The sequence below is a fragment of the Haematobia irritans genome, chromosome 5, assembly GCF_050003625.1.
Source record: "Haematobia irritans isolate KBUSLIRL chromosome 5, ASM5000362v1, whole genome shotgun sequence".
Taxonomy (NCBI): Eukaryota; Metazoa; Arthropoda; class Insecta; order Diptera; family Muscidae; genus Haematobia; species Haematobia irritans.
Genome location: NC_134401.1, coordinates 9,821,769 through 9,848,148, shown reverse-complemented (window position 1 = coordinate 9,848,148; position 26,380 = coordinate 9,821,769). Strand labels below are relative to the sequence as shown.

General features: G+C 25.8%; 1 protein-coding gene across 2 annotated transcripts in view; it reads left to right on the top strand.

The window, feature by feature from the left end:
• Positions 1–26,380, top strand: part of arr (low-density lipoprotein receptor-related protein 6) — a 190,633-nt gene that overhangs the window by 11,925 nt on the left and 152,328 nt on the right. For both annotated transcript variants that reach the window (XM_075310354.1, XM_075310355.1), the window contains exon 2: positions 222–1,403. In XM_075310354.1, the coding sequence (XP_075166469.1) occupies positions 491–1,403 (913 nt within the window). In that variant the 5' untranslated portion in view covers positions 222–490. The remainder of the gene's footprint in view (positions 1–221; positions 1,404–26,380) is intronic.

Here is a 26,380-nt window from a genome sequence, read left to right as displayed (position 1 = left end):
GAAATCCTCAATGGTAAAGCTGCCGCACATAGCTTCCCACGACAGTCAATAATAGCTCAAAGGCTGGTACATCTGTTTTAACTCCCACTTATATGGAATTCGTAGCACTGTGTCTGACGTCTGTGTCTCATCTTTCTTGTTTATTGTATTTGAAATTATTTAACATAATTATTCTAAGGTAATAATTCAATTTTTTTTTGTATTGTTGTTTAAAATTTCAGCTATTATGGATGTGCATAAAATGGCAATTCATAGCTATTTAAACTTTTTCAAACAATTAATTGAAATAAAACGATAACAAAGAGGATAAAAGCCATAACAAAAAGTGCATCTTATCACAAGTCAACACCACCATCGCCACAACGACTTCAACAATAAACGTTGAGGAAAAACAGTAAAACTGGAAAATAGAATTATATAAAGCAAGCCAAAATACCAGAAAACAACCAAGAAAATTGGCGTTTAATGTTGTTTGAAATTTTGTAAGAAAATGGCTTACGACTATAAGTCATCATGCAATACCAGCAGTTTGGAGTTAAGACTCGGTGATTACTCGAGAATTGTTGCTTGTGACCAACGAAAAGGGCGAGGAGACGTGAGTAAGCAACAACGATCAAAAGCAAACAGAACAATTGTCAATGATAATAGAAACAAAGGAATTGTCGGTGTAGACAAAAACTTTGAATGCTGCAATAAAAGTTCTAATGGCCCCAAAAGACTGCTTGTAATAAAATCCCAAAATGTGACAAAATCAACAAATGAATTAAGTTTAAAAAGTCAAAGTACAACAAGGACAACAAGAATAATCAACAACAACAATAACAATGAAAAGTGTTTGCCACAAAGCCAAACATTAAGAAGAGTGCCAACGATATTCAACAATAAAACTTCCTCAACAACGGCCATATCATTGTCAGAAGCAGTCAGAAACTCAATATCAACATTGCCAACGACAACGACAATATCATCGTCATCGTCATCATCATCCACATCCACATTGAGGACATCATTGTTATCTTTGTCTCCAGCACCCTCAACATTCGTATCCTTGTCTTCCCCTACAAGTGAACATTTCAGTTGTACATGTGCTGCTGCTTCGTTGTCATCGCCTAATACCAAAGCAGCCTGGAAACCTCTTAGCTCCATAAGCGCTAACATCAACACCTATATCAACAATACCTTCGGCTATTCATCTAAATGTAGTGCCCATAACAGCAGAACCAGTACCCATTTTAGATCCATCTGTAGCAGAAGTATTCGACATTATGGCAAGAGTTCCACAGCGGCTGGAACCAGTTGTTGTGGCAGCAACACCTTTAATTGCACGTCTATACGTTATATTCTGTTCGTTTTATATTTGGTGTTAACGAGCTGTGTTGGCGTTAGTTTGCAAGTAAAAAATGGTAAGTATTGCATACAATATTGTTTGAAATTTGCCAACATAGAAAATATCAATATGAAAAAAATCAAAGCAATATCGGTTTCCGAGAGCTGTTGATCCATACCTTAGACATGGCATGGAATATGCCTATTAATGAAAGTCTTTTGAACACAAAGGAAATATATAATAGTGAAGATTAAATATTTCTGCTCAGGTCAGGTTTTTTATAGCTCAGGATATAATTTAGCTTAGCTGAATTAATTTCTCTATCGGCTGAATTGATGTCTTCTAACAGAAAACTTAATTCAGTTTCGTTGAATTGAAGTTTTTTTTAATAAAAAATTAAATTCACCCGGGCTGAATTAATATTTTCATAAAGAAACCATAATTCAGCTAGGCTGAATTGAAGTTTTCCTATAGAAAACATAATTTAGCCTCAATGAATTGAAGTGTTCTTATAGTAAACATAATTTAGCTTCGATGAATTGAAGTTTTCCAATACAAACATAACTCACCTTGAATTGAAGTTTTCCTATAAAAAAGCATAGTTCGGCCTGGCTGAATTGAGGATTTCCTGTTGAAAACGTATGTCAACCTGGCTGAATTGAAGTCTTCCTACAAAAAAACATAATTCAGCTTGGCTGTATTGAAGTTTTTCTATAGAAAACATAACTCAGCCTCGATGAATTGAAGTTTCCCTAGAGAAAACAAAATTCAGCCTGGCTAAATTGATGGTTTCCTACAGAAAACTCATGTCAACCTGGCTGAATTGAAGTTTTCTTATAGAAAACATCATTTGGCCTAGCAGAATTGAAGTTTTCCTATAATTAAGGTTGCCTGAATTAAAGTTTTCTTATAGAAAACTTATGTCAGTCTAGCTGAATAGAAATTTTCCTATAAAAAATATCATTTAGCCTGGCTTATTTCAGCCCCGATAAATTGAAGTTTCCTTATAGAAAACTTATGTCAAGCTGGCTGAATTGAAGAAAACTTATTTCAGCCTGGCTGAATTGAAGTTTTCCTATAGAAATCTTAATTCAGACTGACTGAAATGAAGTTTTTCAATAGAAAACTTATTTCAGCATTGCTGAATTGAAGTTTTCCTAAAGAAAACGTAATTTAGCTTGGATTAATTGAAGTTTTCCTATAGAAAAGATAACTCAGCCTGGCTGAATTGAAGTTTTCCTATAATGCATCATGGAGGAATTGAGTTTTTCCTATAGAGGACTTATTTCGGCCTGGCTAAATTGAAGTTTTCTTAAAGACAACTTAATTCAGCTTGGCTGAATTGAAGTTTTCCTATAGAAAATGTAATACAGCCTAGCTGAATTAAAGTTTTCTTAAAGAAAACATAATGTAGCCTTGATGAATTGATGTTTTCTTATAGAATAATTATTTCAGCCTGGCTGAATTGAAATTTCCCAATAGAAAACATAATTCAGTCTGGCTGTATTGAAGTTTTCCTAGAGAAAACTTATGTCATCCTGACTGAATTGAAGTTTTCCTATAGAAATCTCAATTCAAACTGACTGAAATGAAGTTTTTCAATAGAAAACTTATTTCAGCATCTCTGAATTGAAGTTTTCCTAAAGAAAATGTAATTTAGCTTGGATTAATTGAAGTTTTCCTATAGAAAAGATAATTCAGCCTGGCTGAATTGAAGTTTTCCTATAATGCATCATGGAGGAATTGAGTTTTTCCTGTAGAGAACTTATTGCAGCCTGGCTAAATTGACGTTTTCTTAGAGACAACTTAATTCAGCTTGGCTGAATTGAAGTTTTTCTATAAAAAACATAATTTAGGTTGGCTGTATTGAAGTTTTCCTATAGAAAACATAACCCAGCCTCGATGAATTGAAGTTACCCTAGAGAAAACAAAATTCAGTCTAGCTAAATTGATGGTTTCCTACAGAAAACTTATGTGAACCTGGCTGAATTGAAGTTTTCCTATAGAAAACATTATTTGGCCTAGCTGAATTGAAGTTTTTCCATGATTAAGGTTAGCTGAATTGTAGAAAACTTATCTCAGTCTGGCTGAATTGCAATTTTCTTATAGAAAACATCATTTACCCTGGCTGAATTGAAGTTTCCCTATATAAAACTTATTTCAGCCCCGATAAATTGAAGTTTTCCTAGAGAAAACGTATTTCAGCCTGGCTGAATTGAAGTTTTCCTATAGAAAACATAATTCAGTCTGGCTGAATTGAAGTTTTCATAGAGAAAACTTATTTCAGCATTGCTGAATTGAAGTTTTCCTAAAGAAAACGTAATTTAGCTTGGATTAATTGAAGTTTTCCTATAGAAAAGATAATTCAGCCTGGTTGAATTGAAGTTTTCCTATAATGCATCATGGAGGAAATAAGTTTTTCCTGTAGAGAACTTATTGCAGCCTGGCTAAATTGAAGTTTTCTTACAGACAACTTAATTCAGTTTGGCTGAATTTAAGTTTTTCTACAAGAAAACGTAATGTAGCCTCGATGAATTGAAGTTTTTCTATAGAAAACATAATTCAGCCTTGCTGAATTGAAGTTTTTCTATAGAACACATACTTCAGCCTGGCTGAATTAAAGTTTTCTTATAGAAAAGATAATTCAGCCTGGCTGAATTAAAGTTTTCCTATAGAAAAGATAATTCAGCCTAGCTGAATTGAAGTTTTCCTATATTGCATCATGGAGGAATTGAGTTTTTCGCGTAGAAAACTTATTTCAGCTTGGCTGAATTGAAGTTTTCTTACAGACAACATAATTCAGCTTGGCTGAATGGAAGTTTTCCTATAAGAAAACGTAATACAGCCTTGCTGAATTAAAGTTTTCTTAAAGAAAACATAATGTAGCCTCGATGAATTGATGTAATTCAGCCTTGCTGAAATGAAAAATATCAAAATATTTTTCTTTGTCTATCTATACATGTCTATAGTGTCTTACTCTATTCTTCAAAGTATGGCGGCCTATGATTTTTATAGAGCCATTATATCCATTGATTGCTATGTTGCTTGTGTGAGCTAAATTAGAGTTGGGAGGTTTTGCTTGTTGAAAGGCATTTTAAATCTAACCAATTCCAAATGTTTGACACCAAAGCAACTGTGACGATGGCAATGATGATAACCTGAAATAGAGAGAGAGAGGCGAAAATTACTTTAATAATTGAAGTAATTTTCGTTAAAAAAATACAATTTTATGGATATTAAATGTTGAATATTTTATAATTTTGTTATGTTTGGGTGTTTTATGCAGTAACTAACGAACCTCAAGTTAACTTAACCGGATGAACGGGGTTTGTTACGCACAAAGAAAATATTTTTAACTCTCAAATAATTCCTTAATGGCAACATTTGCATTAAAACAAAAAAAACTAAATCCCTTTAAGCAAACATAAAAAACGAAAAATAAATAATCCTCTCAAATAATTTGCTTAAAGGATGTCAACCTATACACACACACACCCATAATAATGATGTGTCAATCAATTACTGTTTTACCACGTTTTGTTTTTGTTGCATTTCCTCTTTGGCATGTTCTGTCTTGGCATAATTTCAAAATGTTAAACAAACGTTTTCCAATTACGGAGTAAGCTAAAATTGGGGTGGGAGTATACCAAATACCAAAAACATGTAGTATGTGCCAAAATAAACGAGACATTTGATTCGTTAGTTGGCAGGGTGACATTTTCAAACAACGATAACGAAAAGAAGCGGAAATTCCTTTGATCGCATTTGTATAAAGTTCCTTGAAGTAGATGACTCTGTTTTTTTTTTTTTTAAATAATACCACCCACCAATGTCTTTGTCCATGCATACAAACCGTGTGGGTTAAACAACCACCATCATCATCTTCACTGTAAAGAAAATCATCACTGTCAGCATTCAAAAGGAGCAGAAGAGCTTCTTCCATAACCATCAAAATCATTAACATGCATTGGGCTAAATAAAAACGAATATGCTCTCGACTACCAAAATTTACCATCCACTCGCTTAACAAAATTTCCAAAAAAAATGGTATCGCAAACTTCAAAAGATGTCTGGAAATATATGGACACACACAACCCAATATATTCACCATGTTCCGAATCCAATATAAAATTTACAATTAATTTTAATTTTCTTGTATGGGATACATGGGTGGAAGGTACCTTTAATTAAAAGGAATATAAAATAGGTGGTTCTAGGTGGTAATGAAATATATTTACATTTTATAAAATATAAAGACGATTTCCAAAAAAATAATATATCTGAAATTCTTCCTGGATACTTAAATGTCTCATAGAGATCACCGGAGATGCCTTTTTCATGTACAAAAAAGTTTTTGCAAAGTACTGCATAAACCCCTCAATGAAGACCGATTTATGATAATGTACTGATGAGAAAAGACTTGAATCCTTCGATATAGGTTGCCACTCGAGCCAAAAATAATCTACCAAAATTTCGAGACAATTTTACAAAAACAAAATACTAAACAAAAAAAAAAATATTTTGCAAAATTTTAGTAAATTTTGTCAAAATTTTATTTCTATAGAAAATTTTCATCAAATTTTTATTTCTATAGAAATTTTTTATCAAAATGTTATATCTATAGAGATTTTTTATCAAAATTTTATTTTTATAGAAAATTTTCATCAAATTTTTATTTCTATAGAAATTTTTTATCAAAATTTTATTTCTATAGAAAATTTTGTCAAAATTTCATCAAACTAGGAAACAATTTTATTTGTATAGAAAATTTTATAAAAATTTTATTTCTATCGAAAATGTTGTCCAAATTTTATTTCTATAGAAAATTTCGTCAAAATTTTATTTCTATAAAAAATTTTTATCAAATTTTTATTTCTATGGAAAATTTTGTCAACATTTTATTTCTATAGAAAATTTTTATCAAATTTTTATTTCTATCAATAATTATGTCAAAATTTTATTTCTATAGGAAAATTTTGTCAAAATTTTATTTCTATAGAAAATTTTGGCAAAATTTTATCAAACTAGAAAATTTTGTCAAGATTTGATTTCTATAGAAAATTTTGTCAAAATTTGATTTCTATATAAAATTTTGTCAAAATTTTATTTCTGCACCCAAAAAAGTGAACCCACCGTGGAAGAAAATGTAGGTTTATTTTAGAAAATTTTAACTAAAATAGTTTTCTAATTGTAACATGTTACAAATAAGTTAATACTTTTTGTCAAATTGAAGAAAATTTTTTTAAAATAATTAATTTTTTTCTGTTGTTTAAGAAAATTTCATATGTTGAAAGAAAAAATTGGATTTAAAAATTGTTAAAATGTCGTTAGCGCTGTACGAAGTTCGAGACAGGTACAATTCTAGTAAAACTTACTCATTTGAGAGACTTATGAACTCAGGTTAAGCAAACTTCTGCCATTTTAGGAAAATATGAACTATTTTATTTTTTAGTAAAATTGTGCACTATATTTGTGCACAACTTTTTTTTTGTTAGTTTTAGTTCACTTCATTAAAGTTAGCAAAAAATTATTCAAATAAGGAACATTTACTCATATTGTGCATAATTTAACTAAAATCAAGTAATCTTCATGAACTAAAATAAAGTTCAGTTGGCATTAGAGCCCCTTTTTTTTGGGTGTGTAGAAAATTTTATAAAAATTTTATTTCTATAGAAAATTTTTTCATAACTTTATTTCTAGAACATTTTGTCAAAATTTTATTTATATAGAAAATTTTGCTAATATTTAATTTCTATAGAAAATTGTTATTTCTATAGAAAACTTTTATCAAAATTTTGTTTCTGTAGAAAATTGTTATTAAAATTGCATTTCTATAGAAAATTTTGTCAACATTTTATTTCTATGGAAAATTTAGTCAAAAATTTATTTCTATAGGAAATTTTGTCAACATTTTATTTATACCCGAGTAAAAATAGAGAGATCTAATTTGATGCAATTAGATAAGAGTAGATCCGAAAAATGGTAAAGTCTAATCATATCTAATTACTATGGAGATAGATCTGACCAGATCTCAATATTGGCCTAGATTGGTTATATCTATCCCTTGATATGATTATATCTATCCCTATATATACACGCAAAGAAAAAAACGTTTGGAAAACGTGTACCGAAAACGTTTTTCTTTTGTTAGAGTTTTTTGAATTGCTTCGAAAATTTTAAACTTTTATTACCAACAAAATTCGTTTGTTACAAAATTTTTATTTTTTCAATAAAAAAAGTTATTTTTGAAACAACAACACAGTACATTTCGTTTATATCAAACACTGTTCTTTTCTGAATTTAGGTCTTAAATAAGACACATATTACAGTTCAAAATTTAATATAGTACAACGTAATGTTGAACATTTTTTCGGAATCTTCCGAACATATCTGGAATATATGTTAAAAAAACACACACACACAAAAAAAAAACTTTGGTCGAAGCAGGGATCGAACCCACGACCCTTGGCAGGCAAGTCTGACGTACCAACCACTGCTCCACGGTGCCAAACTAAATGTTTGTTTCTGTTAAATAAACTTCGGTTCGTGGCGCCGCAAGCTATGCTATATAAATATAACTTATATGGATAATTATCTATTGATGACCATAACAGGTACATAGCTCAGTGGTTAGTGTTTTGGCTTACAAAGTGCATAGTCCGCGGTTCGATTCTCCGTCCAGGCGAAAGGTTAAAAAATTTTAAAAATCTATAAAATCGTATAATTTCTTCTACATTGTTGGTATTACAGGAAAAGGTGTTAAGAACTAAAAAACCTCGTGGATGTGAGAAAGATATGAGGGGGTATGCAATTAGCAAGAAAACAATGTTTTTTTTGAGTTAGCCTTTATGAAATTGTTTTAACATCCTGGAAAAGAATAAACGTTTATCACAAAAAGTATATACTTTTCTTCCAAATACACTTCCTTACAGCGAAAAGCAAATGAGAAACGAACTTTGTTTGTCTAAAATTTCGTTTGGGAGGAAAGAGTTATTTTTTTGCGTGTAGTTGGATCTGATGTTATATATAATTATATATAATTCTGTTCATTATATCTAGGTAAATCTGCTTAGATCTAAAGTGGCCAATTTTGAGATCTAACCATATCTAATTAAATCCCTCAATTTTTACACGGGTATAGAAAATTTTTATCAAAATTTTATTTCTATAGGAAATTTTGTCAAAATTTTATTTCTTTTTATTTATTCATAATATGTACGAATCAATATATACCACTTATGAACAAATACAATATTTACGAACATGCCATAAAATTCTTAATTCATTTAAAACTAATACGCTCCATAATTGAAATTTAAACCGATTTAATTTTATTCTTAATGTTCCATTCATATAATTTCCCCCCATAGGTAAGATATTATATCGTAATTTTCTGGATTACATTTATTTTTTTGTGGAAAGTGAAAAAGTTTTGCTCGTTAATGGAACGTGGATAATACCCTCTTTTGTACATTTATTTCTATATGGTATATGGGTATGCATCTATTGTTTCTAGTGTCCTGAGTTGTGGTTGGTTGGTTCTCGCACCAAAATGCGTTATGGGTTGAAATCACATACCATACCAGAATGCCATGGTATTCTCATTTGTCCTGCATTTGGCACCACATGAACAATTTTGCCTTGAGACATCCTTTAATGCATTGAATTTTCAATTGTTTGCACATGTATTTTTCGGTTTTCATTGAAGTCCTTTTTTTCTGGTGGTGGTGTTGAAAGTTTTCCCCCATGCCAATGGCTTTTGGGGATAATGTTGGGTATTTCCTGTTGATGGGTCAGTATTCTATTCTTTTTATTTTGGTTTTGTGTATTTACTTAATCATTGTCAATCGGATAAAAGTTTGTCAAGTTGCTATTGTTGATACTATTTTTTTGTTGTTGTTCGATTCTTTGAGGTATTGTATATGGAAGTTGTTTGGTCCTGGTGATTTTCTTTTTTTCTGTTTTGTTCTTTATAAACTGGTAAATTTTCCATAAAATTTACTTTTGACTTCCTTTTTTTTGTAAAGGAAGTGGAAAAGGACTTTTTGTTTGTATTTCTGCCAAAGCATACGATTTCTGTTGCCATCATTACAGTTCTAGGAATTTTAAATAATGTGTTGCCATATAATTATGGTCTAATGATTATCATTTAATTAAAATTCAAAATTAAAGGACAAAAACTTTTTCAAGTGACTTTTCTTTGAGTCCCATTTCCCTTCTTCTGTTTTTCTTGAAAATGTTTGCATGACCGAAAATGCCCGTATAATTAAGCTACATTCTGAGTAGTTACAACCCAAAGTGGCTTGTGAGGGGTATGGTCATATGGTCAGTAGAGATTTGGTTCATTGCTCATATGAACTGTCGACATTTCCTTTGCATTAATGACTATAAAGTCCTTTGATAAATTCTTCAATAAATATTCAAAAGATGCCGAGTAATTATATACATTTATAAACATAATTAATTGGGGAACAGATTAATGAGCTTGTGGTATAATTCAATTTCATTTTATAAACATACACAAAAAACTGTAATTGGATTTTATAAAGGATAAAGTGCTATTCATTAATTAGCAAAAGATTAAACATGAAGATTTATTTAAGATATACAATTAAATTAAATGTCATGGAATTATGGAAAAGAAATTGACATAGAAATCTTTAATGGGTTCGAAGAGTACAACTAATCATTTGTTTAAAGAAGTAGCGAATATTTGCACACATTTCAAATGCGTATTTGAATACCTAATATGACGAATACTGTAACTTTTGGGTGTTACACCGTAACCCCTTCTACCGATTGTTATACCATATATATTGCGGTAAAATTATTATTTTACTTAATTTTAATATAATCGGAATGTCTATAATATATAATGGGAGCATAAGTTTTTCAAAAAAAAACTCGTATTTTTCTAAATTTTATTTTAAAAATTTATAATTATTGTATAACATATATTTGGAACATTAGCATTATTTACACGACAAATTCATAAGTAATTAATTTGTCAAATTTTTATTTCTACATAATATTTGGTCAAAATTTTATTTCTGGAGAAAATTTTGTTAAAATTTTATTTGTATAGAAAATTTTGTCAATATTTTATTTCTGTAGAAAATTTAGTCGAACTCCTATTTCTATAGAAATTTGTTAAAATTTTATTTATATAGAATTTTGTCAAAAATTTATTTATATAGAAAATTTTGTCAAAATTTTATTTCTATAGAATTTTGTCAAAATTTTATTTCTATAGAATTTTGTCAAAATTTTATTTCTATAGAAAATTTTGTCAAAATTTTATTTCTATAGAAAATTTTGTCAAAATTTTATTTGTATAGAAAATTTTGTCAATATTTTATTTCTGTAGAAAATTTAGTCGAACTCCTATTTCTATAGAAATTTGTTAAAATTTTATTTATATAGAATTTTGTCAAAAATTTATTTATATAGAAAATTTTGTCAAAATTTTATTTCTATAGAATTTTGTCAAAACTTTATTTCTATAGAATTTTGTCAAAATTTTATTTCTATAGAAAATTTTGTCAAAATTTTATTTCTATAGAAAATTTTGTCAAAATTTTATTTCTATAGAAAATTTTGTCAAAATTTTATATCTATAGAAAATTTTTTCAAAATTTTATTTCTAGAGAAAATTTTGTTAAAATTGTATTTCTATAGAAAATTTTGTCAATATTTTATTTCTATAGAAAATTTTGTCAGAATTTTATTTCTATAGAAAATTTTGTCAAAATTTTATTTCTATAGAAAATTTTGTAAAAATTTTATTTCTATAGATAATTTTGTCAAAATTGTATTTCTATAGAAAATTTTCTCAAAATTGTATTTCTATAGAAAATTTTGTCAAAATTTTATTTCTATAGAAAATTTTGTCAAAATTTTATTTCTATAGAAAATTTTGTCAAAATTTTATTTCTATAGAAAATTTTGCCAAAATTTTATTTCTATAGAAAATTTTGCCAAAATTTTATTTCTATAGAAAATTTTCTCAAAATTTTATTTCTATAGAAAATTTTGTCAAAATTTTATTTCTATAGAAAATTTTGTCAAAATTTTATTTCTATAGAAAATTTTGTCAAAATTTTATTTCTATAGAAAATTTTGTCAAAATTTTATTTCTATAGAAAATTTTTTCAATATTTTATTTCTATAGAATTTTGTCAAAATTTTATTTCTATAGAAAATTTTGTCAAAATTTTATTCCTATAGAAAATTTTGTCAAAGTTTTATTTCTACAGAAAATTTTGTCAAAATTTTATTTCTACAGAAAATTTTGTCAAAATTTTATTTCTATAGTATAGTAAAGTATAGTAAAAAATCTACCATGTTTGCTAGAATTCGACCAACTGTGGCAACCGTGGTTTAGCCGTCCATTGTTTGGATTGTTCTTTTGTGTCTGAAGTATAGTGGTGGATCCATGTCTCATCAACAGTTATGAAACGACGCTTAAAATCCATTTTATTTCGCTTAAAACGATCTAAACAACTTGAGAAATGTTCATTCTTATGCGTTTTTGATCGACTGTTAACAAACCCATCTTGCAGAAAGCTTTTTCATCTGTAGTTCTTCATGCAAAATTAAATGGACTCGGATCATTTGAGATGCCCATGATATTAGCAATTTCACGCACTTTTATTCGTCGATCATTTAATACCATATCATGCACTTTGGCAACAATTTCTGTTGTTGTTGCTGTTTTTGGACGTCCACTACGTGGTTCATCCTCAATGCTTATACGACCACGTTTAAATTCAGCAACCCAATTCTTTACTGTTGCATATGAAGGAGCACTAACACATTCACCATATCATTATGAATTTCTTGTCCCGGTAAACCTTTTTTATGTAAATATTTAATGACAGCACGCATTTCTAATTTTTCCATTGTAAAAAAATTGCGGATGCGTCTGTTTTGAACACCAGTTGAAGGAGTTGTCAGATCGAAACAAAATTTAACATATGTTCATAACAGAGATGGAAGTTTCCAAAACACTTAACTTTTTTCTGTTTATACCACGTGCTAGGCTAAGAAGTTTCCGAACTGCCCTCGTAGTTTCGTGAAAAACTATTTTTTTTCCTACAATTTCTGAGGAAGAATGGCCTTTCCGACAAATTCTCCATCCATATAGCACGTGAAAGGTCTATAGGAGTGTAACAAATTTTAACAAAAAAAATATGTAAACATTGAATTTCTTACTTTTATCATAAAATATTTGTACAGTGAAATCTCTTAAAGTAGGACCCTCGAACAAAAGTTGGGACATTTGGTATAGTACACATTAAACTGAAGTACTTCTCATAAGTGGACAACATTTAGGTTACCCTGGGTGTTCACCATTGAGAAGATTCACTTCACTTAGTTTATTATACTTTAAAAATGTGCACACACTACGGGATCTTATATAAATAAATAATATAAAAAAATTCTTACATTAATTTTTTACAGAATTGCTGGATCAATTATTGTTTCGTCAATGTATTCATTTAAAAATATTAATATTACTTATACGACCTCAAGTACTGCTAATTAAATCTTATAAATCATTACGTAATCCATGCAAAGAGCTAAATGACTTTTCAATGAAACAGGGAAAGAGACACAGAAATTCTGAAAAATATTATCTATCACTTTTTCAGTATTTTTTTCTTTTAACTAGAGGTTCCAAATCTTCAACAGAAGAAGAGAAGAACTATTCAACAGAAACCATTTTCTGTATCATGTGTCCTTAAAAATGTCTTGTTTTCTATTGTCTGGTCTGATCCATTAGCATTAAAAAAAATCATATCCCACCCAATCCTGCTTTACTACGTTACCTACTTACAACAACTTTTTTTTCAGTCATCTCGGTAAAAATGAAAGAATATCCACCATTATTTGAAATTAATTAAAAAGAAAATCACCATAATATCAATGCAACGGTCAAGTTAAGTAAAGTCAACTTATTTTCTGCATAATTTATAGAAAATAAATGCATGTAAAGAGGGAAAACTCTCCCTCACTCTCTCCACTCTTTAGAGGGTAAAATTTTATTAAAAAAGCGAATCTCAGCATAAAAGAACCAACACAAAGGAACTAAAGCAGAAATAAAAGTCCTATGATCTATGTCAAAGCACCAGTATCTCTACTGAAGAGGGACATTGGAAAATAAAGAGTTTTTTTGTTTGCAGCACAGCCAAGTAGACAAACAATTCAACTAAACTCATCATTGAATGAATACTCTGATGATATTAACAACATTTATCTAAGAGATAAGTACTGTGACTAACTAAATACATGGGCTAGTAACAGTTACAGGACATGACCAAAGAGGCAGGGGGACACGGGTCGAAGAAAGTCTCTGGCTTGTGTTAAAACTCTGACAAAGAAAAAGACGATGCCAAAGTAAAAGGATATTTAACGTAATAAAAAGACCCTAAAGGAGCACACCAACAAAGCATACACATTCAACCCAGCTCTTTGTGTGGCGCCAAGAATTGTTGGATAAAAAAGCCGTATGGTTGACAAACAGAGAAAAAAAAACTCGATTCAATATCAAAAAGGACAAACGATTACAGTCAATGAAAATCATATTTTTTTTTTGGGAAAAAATTTTCCAAATTTTAATATTACAGATAATTATGTCAACATTTTATTTTTATAGAAAAAATTCTCATATTTTACTTCTATAGAAAATTTTCTCAAAATCGTTTTGTTTTTACAGTTTTATTTACCAAAATTTAATTTTTATAGAAAAAATTTTCCAAAATTTTATTTCTATAGAAAAAATTGTCAAAATTGTAGTTCTATAGAAACATTTCTCAAAATTCTTTTTTGAAAAACTTCTAAAATTTTATTTCTAAGAAAAATTTCTTGAAGTTGTTTTTTTTCAGTATAATTGCTAAAATTTCATTTCTACAAAAATATTTTATTTATTATTTTTTTTTTTTACAATTGACAATTTTTTCAAAATTTTATTTCCATATTTTTTGTTCATAGAAAATTTTCAAAACAATTTTGTTCACAGAAAAACTTATTTCTATAGAAACATTTTTCACAATTTTATTTCTATAGAAACATTTCTCAAAAAATTTTTAAAATTTTGTCCAACATTTTATTTGTTAGAAAATTTTCTCAAAGTTTCACACCATAGTAAAATGCAAAAATTTTGTTCATAGATTTTTTTTTGTTGAAAATTTTAGTTATAGATTTTTTTTTAATTTTCCTTTATAGAAAATTTTCTGAATATTTTGTTCATAGAAAATTTTCAAAAATTTTGTTTACCGAAAATTTTCCGAGAACGCTGTTCATAGATAATCTTCTGAAATGTTCATAGAAAATTTTCTGAACATTTTGTTCATAGAAAAATGTTATGAAAGATTTTTTCACTGAACATTTTTCTGAAAATTTTGTTCATAGAAAATTTTCTGAAAATGTTGGTCATAGAAAATGTTGTTCATAGAAGGTTTTCTGAAAATTTTGTTCAAAGAAAATTTTCTAAAAAATGTTCATAGAAAATTTTCTGAATATTTTGTTCATAGAAACTTTTCTGAATATTTTGTTCATAAAAACTTTATAAAAATTTTGTTCATAGAAAAATGTTCTGAAAATTTTGTTCACAGAAATTTTTTGGAAAATTTTGTTCATAGATAAACGTTCTAAAAATTTTGTTCATAGAAACATGTTCTGAAAATTTTGTTCATAGAAAATTTTCTGAAAATTTTGTTCCTAGAAAATTTTCTGAAAATTTTGTTCATAGAAAAATCTTCTGAAAATTTTGTTCATAAAAAAATGTTCTCAATATTTTGTGCATACAAAAAAAAAAATGGAAAAAATATGAAAATTTTTCTTCTAGAAAAGTGTTCTGAACTTTTGTTCATAGAACATTTTCTGAAAATTTTGTTCATTGAAAAATAGTGTGAAAAATTTTGTTCATAGAAAATTTTTGTGAAAACTTTTTTCACAGAAAAATGTTTTCTGAAAATTTTGTTTATAGAAAACTATTCTTCTTTATTCATAGAACATTTTCTGAAAATTTTGTTCATAGAAAATTTTCCGAAAATTTTTAATTTTGTTCATAGAAAATATTGGGAAAATTTTGTTCATTGAAAATTTTTTGTTCTTGGAAAATTATCTGAAAATTTTATTTTTATAGAAAATTTCTTAGTGTTTATTTCTCAAAAATTTTCTATAGAAAATTTCTTTTTGGAGATTTCTTAATAGAAATTTCTTTATAGAAATTTCTTCATCGTCTAATTTACTTTTTCGAGCCACTGTTCCACTTTTGCCAATATCAAAGGCAATACCCTAGAAAGAAAAACAATCCTATCCATATTGGAGAGTAGTACTAAATGCAGATTGTGGTCATGGGGCATAAAGAGCTCTACTAGAATTTAATATGCTCTTCAATAAAAGCATTTAAAATTCAATATACACTGTTCCTTCGTTGGTTATAAAAGCATCAATACATCATCGACTTACTGTCAGAGAGAGGGAGAGAGAGACAGTTTCATAACACATCACTTTGCCTTCAGTGAATCCAAATTATATGCCAGCAAAGAAAGAAAATCGAATGGATTGGGACTGAAAAAAAAAGTATTTCGGTATGTTTTTATTACTTTGCTCGGGTCGAAAAAGAAGGTAAGGACTAAAACATCTTCTGGAAGATATACAAATTGAACATCGACAAAAAGCGTTGTGAGCAACCCAATGGAAAATTCCCAGAAAGAAAAACGAACCAAGTGCAAGAATATAAGCGACTTCATCCTTCTTCCCTTCCCTTTGGCTATACTATTATATTTTTCTTTGTCATTGACATTGCACCAATTTTCCAGAATATTTTCCTGATGTTGTTTTCCGTTCTTTTTTTTCTGCAACGTTCTCGTTTGATATTCCTTTTTTTACAACATCACTACCAGGAACACAAACATTCAGGACAAATGCCGAAAAAAATCTCAAAGGCATTGAGAAAGTGCAATAATGAAAGAAATGAATGCACAAAAAAATAGATAGGGGTGAGCGGATGATAAAGACGGTTAAAATGCAAAATAAATACAGGGTGTTTATAAAAGTTCTCTTTGACTACCGTAGAGCACCATCAAAGTGATATGTTGTGAATATACTCAGTCGATATCATGACTTCGTTTCTTGAAAGGAGCAGTGTTTTGTTCATTATACGATTTCCTAAATTGATTGAATAAATCTCTAAATCAAAGGCTGAGTTTCCATTCTTTATGAAATAAAATTTTAGCAAAATTAGAAAAAATATATAGAAATAAAATTTTGAAAAAAAATTCCAAAGAAATAAAATTTTGAGAAAATTTTCTAAAGAAATAAAATTTAGAGAAAATTTTCTATAAAAATAAACATTTGAGATAATTTGTTATAGAGATAAAATGTTGAGAAAATTTGCTATAGAAATAAACTTTTGAGAAAATTTTCCATAGAAATCAAATTTTGAGAAAATTTTCTATACAAAAAAACAAAATGGAGAAATTTTTCTGTAGAAATAAAATTTTGACAAAATTTATGAAGAAATTTTCTATAAAAATAAAATTTCGTCAAAATTTACTATAGAAATAAAATTTTGTTGAAATTTTCTATAGAAATAAAATTTTGTCGAAATTTTTTATAGAAATAAAATTTTGACAAAATTTTCTATAGAAATGAAATTTTGAGAAAAATTTACTATAGAAATAAAATTTTGAGAAAAATTTACTATAGAAATAAAATTTTGAGAAAATTTTCTATAGAAATAAAATTTTTGGGAAAATTTTCTATAGAAATAAAATTTCATCAAAATTTACTATAGAAATAAAATTTCATCAAAATTTACTACAGAAATAAAATTTTGAGAAAAATTTCTATAGAACTAAAATTTTGAGAAAAATGTCTACAGAATGAAAATTTTGGGAAAATTTTCTATAGAAATAAATTTTTGACAAAATTTTCTATAGAAATAAAATTTTGACAAAATTTTCTATAGAAATAAAATTTTGACAAAATTTTCTATAGAAATAAAATTTTGACAAAATTTTCTATAGAAATAAAATTTTGACAAAATTTTCTATAGAAATAAAATTTCGTCAAAATTTTGTATAGAAATAAAATTTTGAGAAAAAATTCTATAGAAATGAAATTTTGAGAAAATTTTCTAAAGAAATAAAATTTAGAGAAAATTTTCTATAGAAATAAACATTTGAGAAAATTTGTTATACAGATAAAATGTTGAGAAAATTTGCTATAGAAATAAACTTTTGAGAAAATTTCTATACAAACAAAAAAAAAAAAAAAAAAAAAATGGAGACATTTTTCTGTAGAAAAAAAAATTTTGAGAAAATTTTCTAAAGAAATAAAATTTTAACAAAATTTTCTATAGAAATAAACTTTTGGGAAAAATTTCTATAGAAATAAAATGTAGAGATAATTTTCTATAGAAATAAAATGTTGACAAAATTTTCTATAGAAATAAAATTTCGTCAAAATTTACTATAGAAATAAAATTTTGAGAAAATTTTCTATAGAAATAAGATTTTGTCAAAAATTTCTATAGAAATAACATTTTGACTAAATTTTCCATAGAAATAAAATTTCGTCAAAATTTTGTATAGAAATAAAATTTTGAGAAAAATTTACTATAAAAATAAGATTTTGAGAAAAAAATTCTATAGAACTAAAATTTTGAGAAAAATTTCTATAGAAATAAAATTTTCTATAGAAATATAATTTTAAGGAAAATTAAATTTCTATAGAAATACAATTTTGAGAAAATTGTATATAGAATTAACAATAATATTTAATAAAAAATCAGAAACTTTGTGAGAACATTTTCTATAAAAATATTATTAAAAAAAATGTATAGAAATAAAATTTTGACAATACTTTTTATAAAAATAAAAATATATCATTTGAACTTTTTCTATAGAAATAAAATGTTGATGAAATTTTCTATAGTAATAAAACGATTCCGAGAGGTTGAGGAAATTTTCTATAGAAATAAAACAATTCCAAGAGATAAAAAAATCGGCGATATTTATATGGATTCCCAAAGATTTACAGAGAAATACAACTTTGACAAAATATTGTTGTAAAATTTCGTAAAAATTTTCTATAGATATAAATAAGATGTAAATGTCCCTAAAGGATATCGAACCTTGTGCTATGATTCAGTGTTGCCATTCAAATTGAAAATTATAATCTCTTGACCGATATTTTTTTTCGTGAAATTGCCTTGATTGGAATAGTTCTCGTTCTAAGTGAAATAACCATACAAAACTTTTGAAATACTTAAATTTCACTTTTTTCTCCAACATTGAAAATGTAAAAAATCTATCTTTTGAAGCCTTTATTTTGTCAACAGCGACAGCAAAATCATCATCAGCATGCTCAAAAAGGCACAGCATAAACATTTTTTGCCCTTTCGTGAACCATTAAACTAACTATCTTCAGCTACATGCATATAGAATGTCTGTTGTGGCTATACGTTGAAGCATTACGATGATAATGTACACGAGATTGTCATCTGTTTTACATTATTTCCATGTACTTCGTTCTCTGAAATGATGTACACTTATATGGAATTCAGATATACACAGTAAGAAATTAAATTAAATTTTATTAAAAAAAAATATCGACAAAATTTTCTAAAGAAACTACATTTTTCTATTAAACAAACTTTTCAAACAAAAAAAAAAATATAGGAAAAAATGGTTGCCAAATTTTTCTATAGAAATAAGATTTTGTCAAAAATTTCTATAGCAATAAAATTTCGTCAAAATTTTCTATAGAAATAAAATTTATATAAAATTTTCTATAGAAATAAAATTTTGTCAAAATTTTCTATAGGAATAATATTTTGTCAACATTTTCTATAGATTTTTGACAAAATTGTATGTCTATAGAAAAATTTATAAAAATTTTATTTCTATAAAAAATTTTGACAAGATTTTATTTCTATAGAAGATTTTGTCAAAATTTTATTTCTATAGAAAATTTTGTCAAAATTTTATTTCTATAGAAAATTTTGTCAAAATTTTATTTCTACAGAAAATTTTAATATTAAAATTATATATTAAAATTAATGTTCTTACTATGAAAATTTTCTATAGTAATAAAATTTTGTCAAAATTTTCAATTTTATTACTATCAAAATTTTCTATAGAAATAAAATTTTGTCAAAATTTTTTATAAAAATAAAATTTTTATTGTTTTTTTTATTTCAGCTTAAAACCATGCATTTACTAAATTACATGTGTAGCCTAACCAACAAAGGAAAATAATGTTTGTCAAATTTATTTGGGTAAAGCCCTATAGACTGCAAGATGGTTGGATGGACGCACGTTTCGGAATTACCATATTCCTCATCAGCATCCTCTACTTGCAGCAAAACTATCAACCAATTATCAGAATAAATTCAGGCAGTTCACTAAACCCAAAGTGAACCACACTAGAACCTTCAGAAAAAAGGTTTATGGTAGTCGGCTTTTGCCGAAATAAATCTTTGTACAAATAAAATTAAAAATTAAAATTTTCTATAGAAATGTTGTTTTGTCAAAATTTTATATAGAAGTAAAATTTTGTCAAAATTTTCTATAGAAATAAATTTTTTTTTTTAAAAATTTTATATAAAAATAAAATGTTATCAAAATTTTCTGTAGAAATAAGAATTTTGGTCACAATTTTCTATGGAAATAAAATTTTGTCAAAATTTTCTATGGAAATACATTTTTGTCAAAATTTTCTACGGACATAAAATTTTGTCAAAATTTTCTACGGAAATAAAATTTTGTCAAAATTTTCTATAGAAATAAAATTTTGTCAAAATTTTCTATAGAAATAAAGTTTGTCAAATTTTTCTATGGCAGTATAGGTTTGTTAAAATTTTCTATAGAAATAAAATTTTGTCAAAATTTTCTATGGAAATAGAATTTTGTCAAAATTTTCTATAGAAATAAAATTTTGTCAAAATTTTCAATAGAAATAAAATTTAATCAAGATTTTCCATAGAAATAAAACTTTGGCAAAATTTTCTATAGAAATAAAATTTTGTCAAAATTTTCTACGGAAATAAAATTTTGTCAAAATTTTCTATAGAAATAAAATTTTGTCAAAATTTTCTATAGAAATAAAAGTTTGTCAAATTTTTCTATGGCAGTAAAGTTTTGTTAAAATTTTCTATAGAAATAAAATTTTGTCAAAATTTTATATAAAAATAAATATTTCTAAAAATTTTCCATAGAAATAAAAATGACAAAATTTTATTTCTATAGAAAATTTTGTCAAAATTTTATTTCTATAAAAAATTTTGGCAAAATTTTCTATGGAAATAAAATTTTGTCAAAATTTTCTGTGGAAATTAAATTTTGTCAAAATTTTTTATAGAAATAAAATTTTGACAAAATTTTCTATAGAAATTAAATGTCAAAATTTTCTGTGGGAATAAAATTTTGCCAAATTTTTCTATGGCAGTGAAGTTTGGTTTTTCTATAGAAATACAATTTTGTTAAAGTTTTCTATAGAAATAAAATTTTGTTAAAATTTTCTATAGAAATAAAATTTTGTCAAAATTTCATATAAAAATAAAATTGTGTCAAAAATTTCTGTAGAAATGAAATTTTGTCACAATTTTCCGTATAAATAAAATTTTGTCAAAATTTTCCATAGAAATAAAATTTTGGCAAAATTTTCTATAGAAATAATATTTTGTCAAAATTTTCTATGGAAAAAAAATTTTGTCAAAAAAGCTTTACCAATAATTTTGTTTAAGCTTTTTGTTTTTGTAGTGTAAATCATGTCCACATTCCTGGATGCATCTATCCCATTCCACTAGCATCGGTACAACTATTCCATTATTCCCTTTTTGGTGAGATCCTACTGAATTCAACAAAAAATGGAGTAGAGTTCAAAGCAAGTATGTCGTTTTGCTACATACATACGCACTGCCATCCACCGAATGGGCTTATGTGTTTGTATGCCCGCAGTTCGACTCACATTGGCTGTATCAGTGGCGGCAATGTATATTAGAAGAGGACTACAATCATCGACAACATAAAGAGCAATGTTGGTAGTAGCAGTTACAACATAGTCCGTCCATACTTAAAGTTGGTGGCACGATGAGTAGGTTGTAATACTAAGCTAAGGATTGGAGTTCCTCGTAGTAGGAGTAGTATTTTGTACCAACTTTACCCTCGGCTTCATTTTTTGTTGACTTTTTTTTCGCATCCCTTTACAATCGTGTGTTTGGATTTTGTTTTTTTTTTTTGTGAATTTTTTTTGACCATCCTTTGCAGCATGGTTCATCATCAGAATATCATTCCTGGTTGCCTTAGTTCGGTTCATGTTTTTTAAATAGTTGTCCTTGTGAAGCATTGGCAGTTCGTTGTTGCTCCTTTTTTTGTGCTGAATTTGTTTGTGATGTTGACTTGCTTTCGTTCTTGGAGTTTTAAGGAATTTTTCAGTTTGTCTTTTTGTTTCCTCAATGAGCTTTTTCTAGTTTTGCGTGCATACGTGCGTTAGCTTACGTTCACTTAAATCGTGAATGTGAATACATTCGTTGAACAGAAACTGCTTCCTTTTGCTCTAGTGGTGTGTATGTGCTTATGTAGATTTGTAATAAAAGTAATAATCGTAGAAAGGCATAAGCAACACACACACACATGAATACATACTCTCACTCAGCACAGAAAGAAAACGACAGTTTCGCACATAAACTTGTTCACACACACACACCAAAATACATTCATTCATACTTCCTTTCACAGACTCGGCAAAAAAAGGACATCAAAGGAAATTGTGTGTGTTACGCAAACATCATCAACATCACTTTTCATCTGCAATTTTCACGGTAACACTTGAGTAAACACAATGCTTTACATTCTACCACTTCTCTTACTCCTATTTTCTTATTTTACTGTATTGCTTTTTTTTTGGTAATGTCCTTAAAGGAACTGAAAATTTAAAAATAGTGCTTTATGATAGATATTAAAATTATGGAATGAGATTTAATAATTAATTATTATTTGATTTGGAAATTTTAACACTATTTTTTTATAAATATAATTTCTCAAAATTTGATTTGTAGAACAAATTTTCTCAAAATTTTATATCTACAGAACATTTTTACATAATTTTATTTTAAAAGAATATTTTCTCAAAATTTTATTCCTATAGAAAATTGTCTGAAAATTTTATTTCCATAGAAAATTTTCTAAAAAGTTTATTTCCATAGAAAATTTTCTGAAAATGTTATTACTATAGAAAATTTTGTCAACATTTTATTTTTATAGAAAAATTTGTCAACATTTTATTTCTATAGAAAATTTTCTCAAAAATTTTATTTCTATAGAAAATTTTCTCAAAAATTTTATTTCTATAGAAAAATTTCTCAAAATTATTTCTTTAGAAAATTTTCTCAAAAATTTTATTTCTATAGAAAATTTTGTCAAAATTTTATTTCTATAGAAAATTTTCTCAAAAATTTTATTTCTATAGAAAATTTTCTCAAAAATTTTATTTCTATAGAAAATTCTGTCAAAATTTTATTTCTATAGAAAATTTTGTCAAGATTTTATTTCTATAGAAAATTTTCTCAAAATTTTATTTCTATAGAAAATTTTGTCAAAATTTTATTTCTATAGAAAATTTTGTCAAAATTATATTTCTATAGAAAATTTTGTCAAAATTTTATTTCTATAGAAAATTTTGTCAAGATATCTATAGAAAATTTTGTCAAAATTTTATTTCTATGAAAATTTTGCCAAAATTTTATTTCTATAGAAAATTTTGTCAAAATTTTATTTCTATAGAAAATTTTGTCAAAATTTTATTTCTATAGAAAATTTTGTCAACATTTTATTTCTATAGAAAATTTTGTCAAAATTTTATTTCTATAGAAAATTTTTCAAAATTTTATTTGTATAGAAAACTTTTCAAAATTTTATTTCTATAGAAAATTTTCTCAAAAATTTTATTTCTATAGAAAATTTTCTCAAAAATATTTCTATAGAAAATTTTCTCAAAAATTTTATTTCTATAGAAAATTTTCTCAAAAATTTTATTTCTATAGAAAATTTTCTCAAAAATTTTATTTCTATAGAAAATTTTCTCAAAAATTTTATTTCTATAGAAAATTCTGTCAAAATTTTATTTCTATAGAAAATTTTTTCAAGATTTTATTTCTATAGAAAATTTTGTCAAAATTTTATTTCTATAGAAAATTTTGTCAAAATTTTATTTTTATAGAAAGTTTTGTCAAGATTTTATTTCTATAGAAAATTTTGTAAAAATTTTATTTCTATAGAAAATTTTGTCAATATTTTATTTCTATAGAAAAGTTTGTAAGAATTTTCTTTTTATAGAAAATTTTGTCAAAATTTTATTTCTATAGAAAATTTTGTCAAAATTTTATTTCTATAGAAAAATTTGTCAAAATTTTATTTCTATAGAAAATTTTGTCAAAATTTTATTTCTATAGAAAATTTTGTCAAAATTTTATTTCTTTTTCAATAATTTTTTTTCTATAGAAAGTTTTTTCAAAAATCTTATTTTTATTGAAAATTTTATTTCTATAGAAAATTTTATTTCTATGTAAAATGTTCTGAAAAGTTTATTCCTATAAAAATTTTTCTCAAAAGTTTAAAATTTCCGAAAATTTTATTTATGCAGAAACTTTCCTCAAAATTTTATTTCTATAGTAAATTTTCTCAAAACTGTATTTCTATAGGAAATTTTCTCAAAATTTTATTTATATAGAAAATTTTATTTCTACAGACAATTCTCTGAAAATTTTATTTCCATGAAAAAATTTTCGCAAAAATTTTATTTCCATAGAAAATTTTCGCAAAAATTTTATTTTAAAGAACATTCTCATAAAAATTGTATTTGTATAGAAAATTTTCTCAAAGAAATATTTTTATAGAAAATTTTGTCAAAATATCATTTCTATAGAAAATTTTGTGAAAATTTTTTTCTATAGAAAAATTTCTGAAAATTTTTTTATATATTTTATTTTTCTAAAATTGCATTTCTAAAGATTTTTTTTATAGAAATAGGGCTCTCAAAAACTAAATGCTTAAAATATTGTCAAGAATTCTTAAATTTCGTGACATTTTTTATATATTTTATTTTTCTAAAATTGTATTTCTATACATTTTTTATAGAAATAGGGCTCTCAAAAACCAAATGCTTAAAATATTGTCAAGAATTCTTAAATTTCGTGCGAAATCCCAAGTATGAGCAAACAAACACATCTAACTATTCTGGGCATCGAGAAACCCTCATGTTAACTTGTCTACTTATCCAAAATTTTCAAAATTTTATTTCTATTTCAATAACTTTATTTCTATAGAAAGTTTTTTCAAAAATCTTATTTTTATTGAAGATTTTATTTTTATAGAAAATTTTATTTCCATGTAAAATTTTCTGAAAATTTTATTCCTATAAAAATTTTTCTCACAAGTTTATTTCTATAGAAAAATTTCCGAAAATTTTATTTATGCAGAAACATTCCTCAAAATTTTATTTCTATAGTAAATTTTCTCAAAACTGTATTTCTATAGGAAATTTTCTCAAAATTTTATTTATTAAGAAAATTTTATTTCTACAGACAATTTTCTGAAAATTTTAGTTCCATAAAAAATTTTTCGCAAAAATTTTATTTCCATAGAAAATTTTCGCAAAAATTTTATTTTAAAGAATATTCTCTTAAAAATTTTGTTTGTATAGAAAATTTTCTCAAAAAAACATTTTTTTTTGAAAATTTTGTCAAAATTTCATTTCTATAGAAAATTTTGTGAAAAATTTTTTCTATAGAAAATTTTCTGAATTTTTTTTTATATATTTTATTTTTCTAAAATTGTATTTCTATAGATTTTTGTATAGAAATAGGGCTCTCAAAAACCAAATGCTTAAAATATTGTCAAGAATTCTTAAATTTCGTGCGAAATCCCAAATATGAGCACACAAACGCATCTAACTATTCTGGGCATCGAGAAACCCTCATGTTAACTTGTCTGCTTATCCAACCACCCAATTCCTCTCTTTACATGATTTTACCTTGACAATATCATCTCTCAATCGTGCGGCCTTGTCTAACAAAAAATTAACCCATGGGTGAGTTGTATTAAGTTGGAGAGCAAAAACTTTAATACCCAAGCGAACAGTGCAAAATAACAACAAAAAATTAAACCGCACGGGGTAAAAGAATTTTATCTTATTTTTTGTATTTTATCCTCACTAACTTCTACTCTGTTTCTTGGGATTGTTTCATTGCTTATCACTTATCGTAATCTTGTAATTACCTGTGTATCACTTATGTTAATGACCATAGGAAAACAATCAATGGAGAATGGTTTAGCAATCCTTTGGATAAAACAAGAAGCCAGACCGAATTAGTTAGAGATACGTATTGCAATAAAACAACTAGAGAAACAAACGAGGTATGGTATGAAGGAAAAAGTTAACGGAATTAAATTTTATAAATTTAGTTTAAAATTTATTTTTAATTTTTGTATAAATGGTTTCAATTTAAATGTTAGTATGAATTTATTTTACATTAATTTCAATTTAATTTTGGTTTTTTTTATTTTATAAAATTTATTTTTTTATAATATAATTTAATTATTTAAATTTAAGTTTACGTTTATTTAATATTTTTTAGCTGATGGCCTTAGCAGCCTATGCTACTTTTCTCTTATCATACATTTACTGTATGATTAAAATCAACAATAAATAAACAATAATATTTTTTATTAACCTATTTTTTTATTTAATATACTTTTTTAATTTAATTTAATTTTACTTTAATTTCTATTTAATTTTGTATTTATTTTTAATTTTAAATTTTGTTTTTATGTTTTATAATTTTCATTAAAATTATTTAGATTTAAGATAATTTACGCTTATTTAATTATTTTGTTATTCATTTTTTTTATTTTATTTAATTTAATATATTTTTTATATCACTTATTTTATTTTAATTTTAATTTCAATTTTTCATTTATATTTATATTTATATTTATATTTATATTTATATTTATATTTATATTTATATTTATATTTATA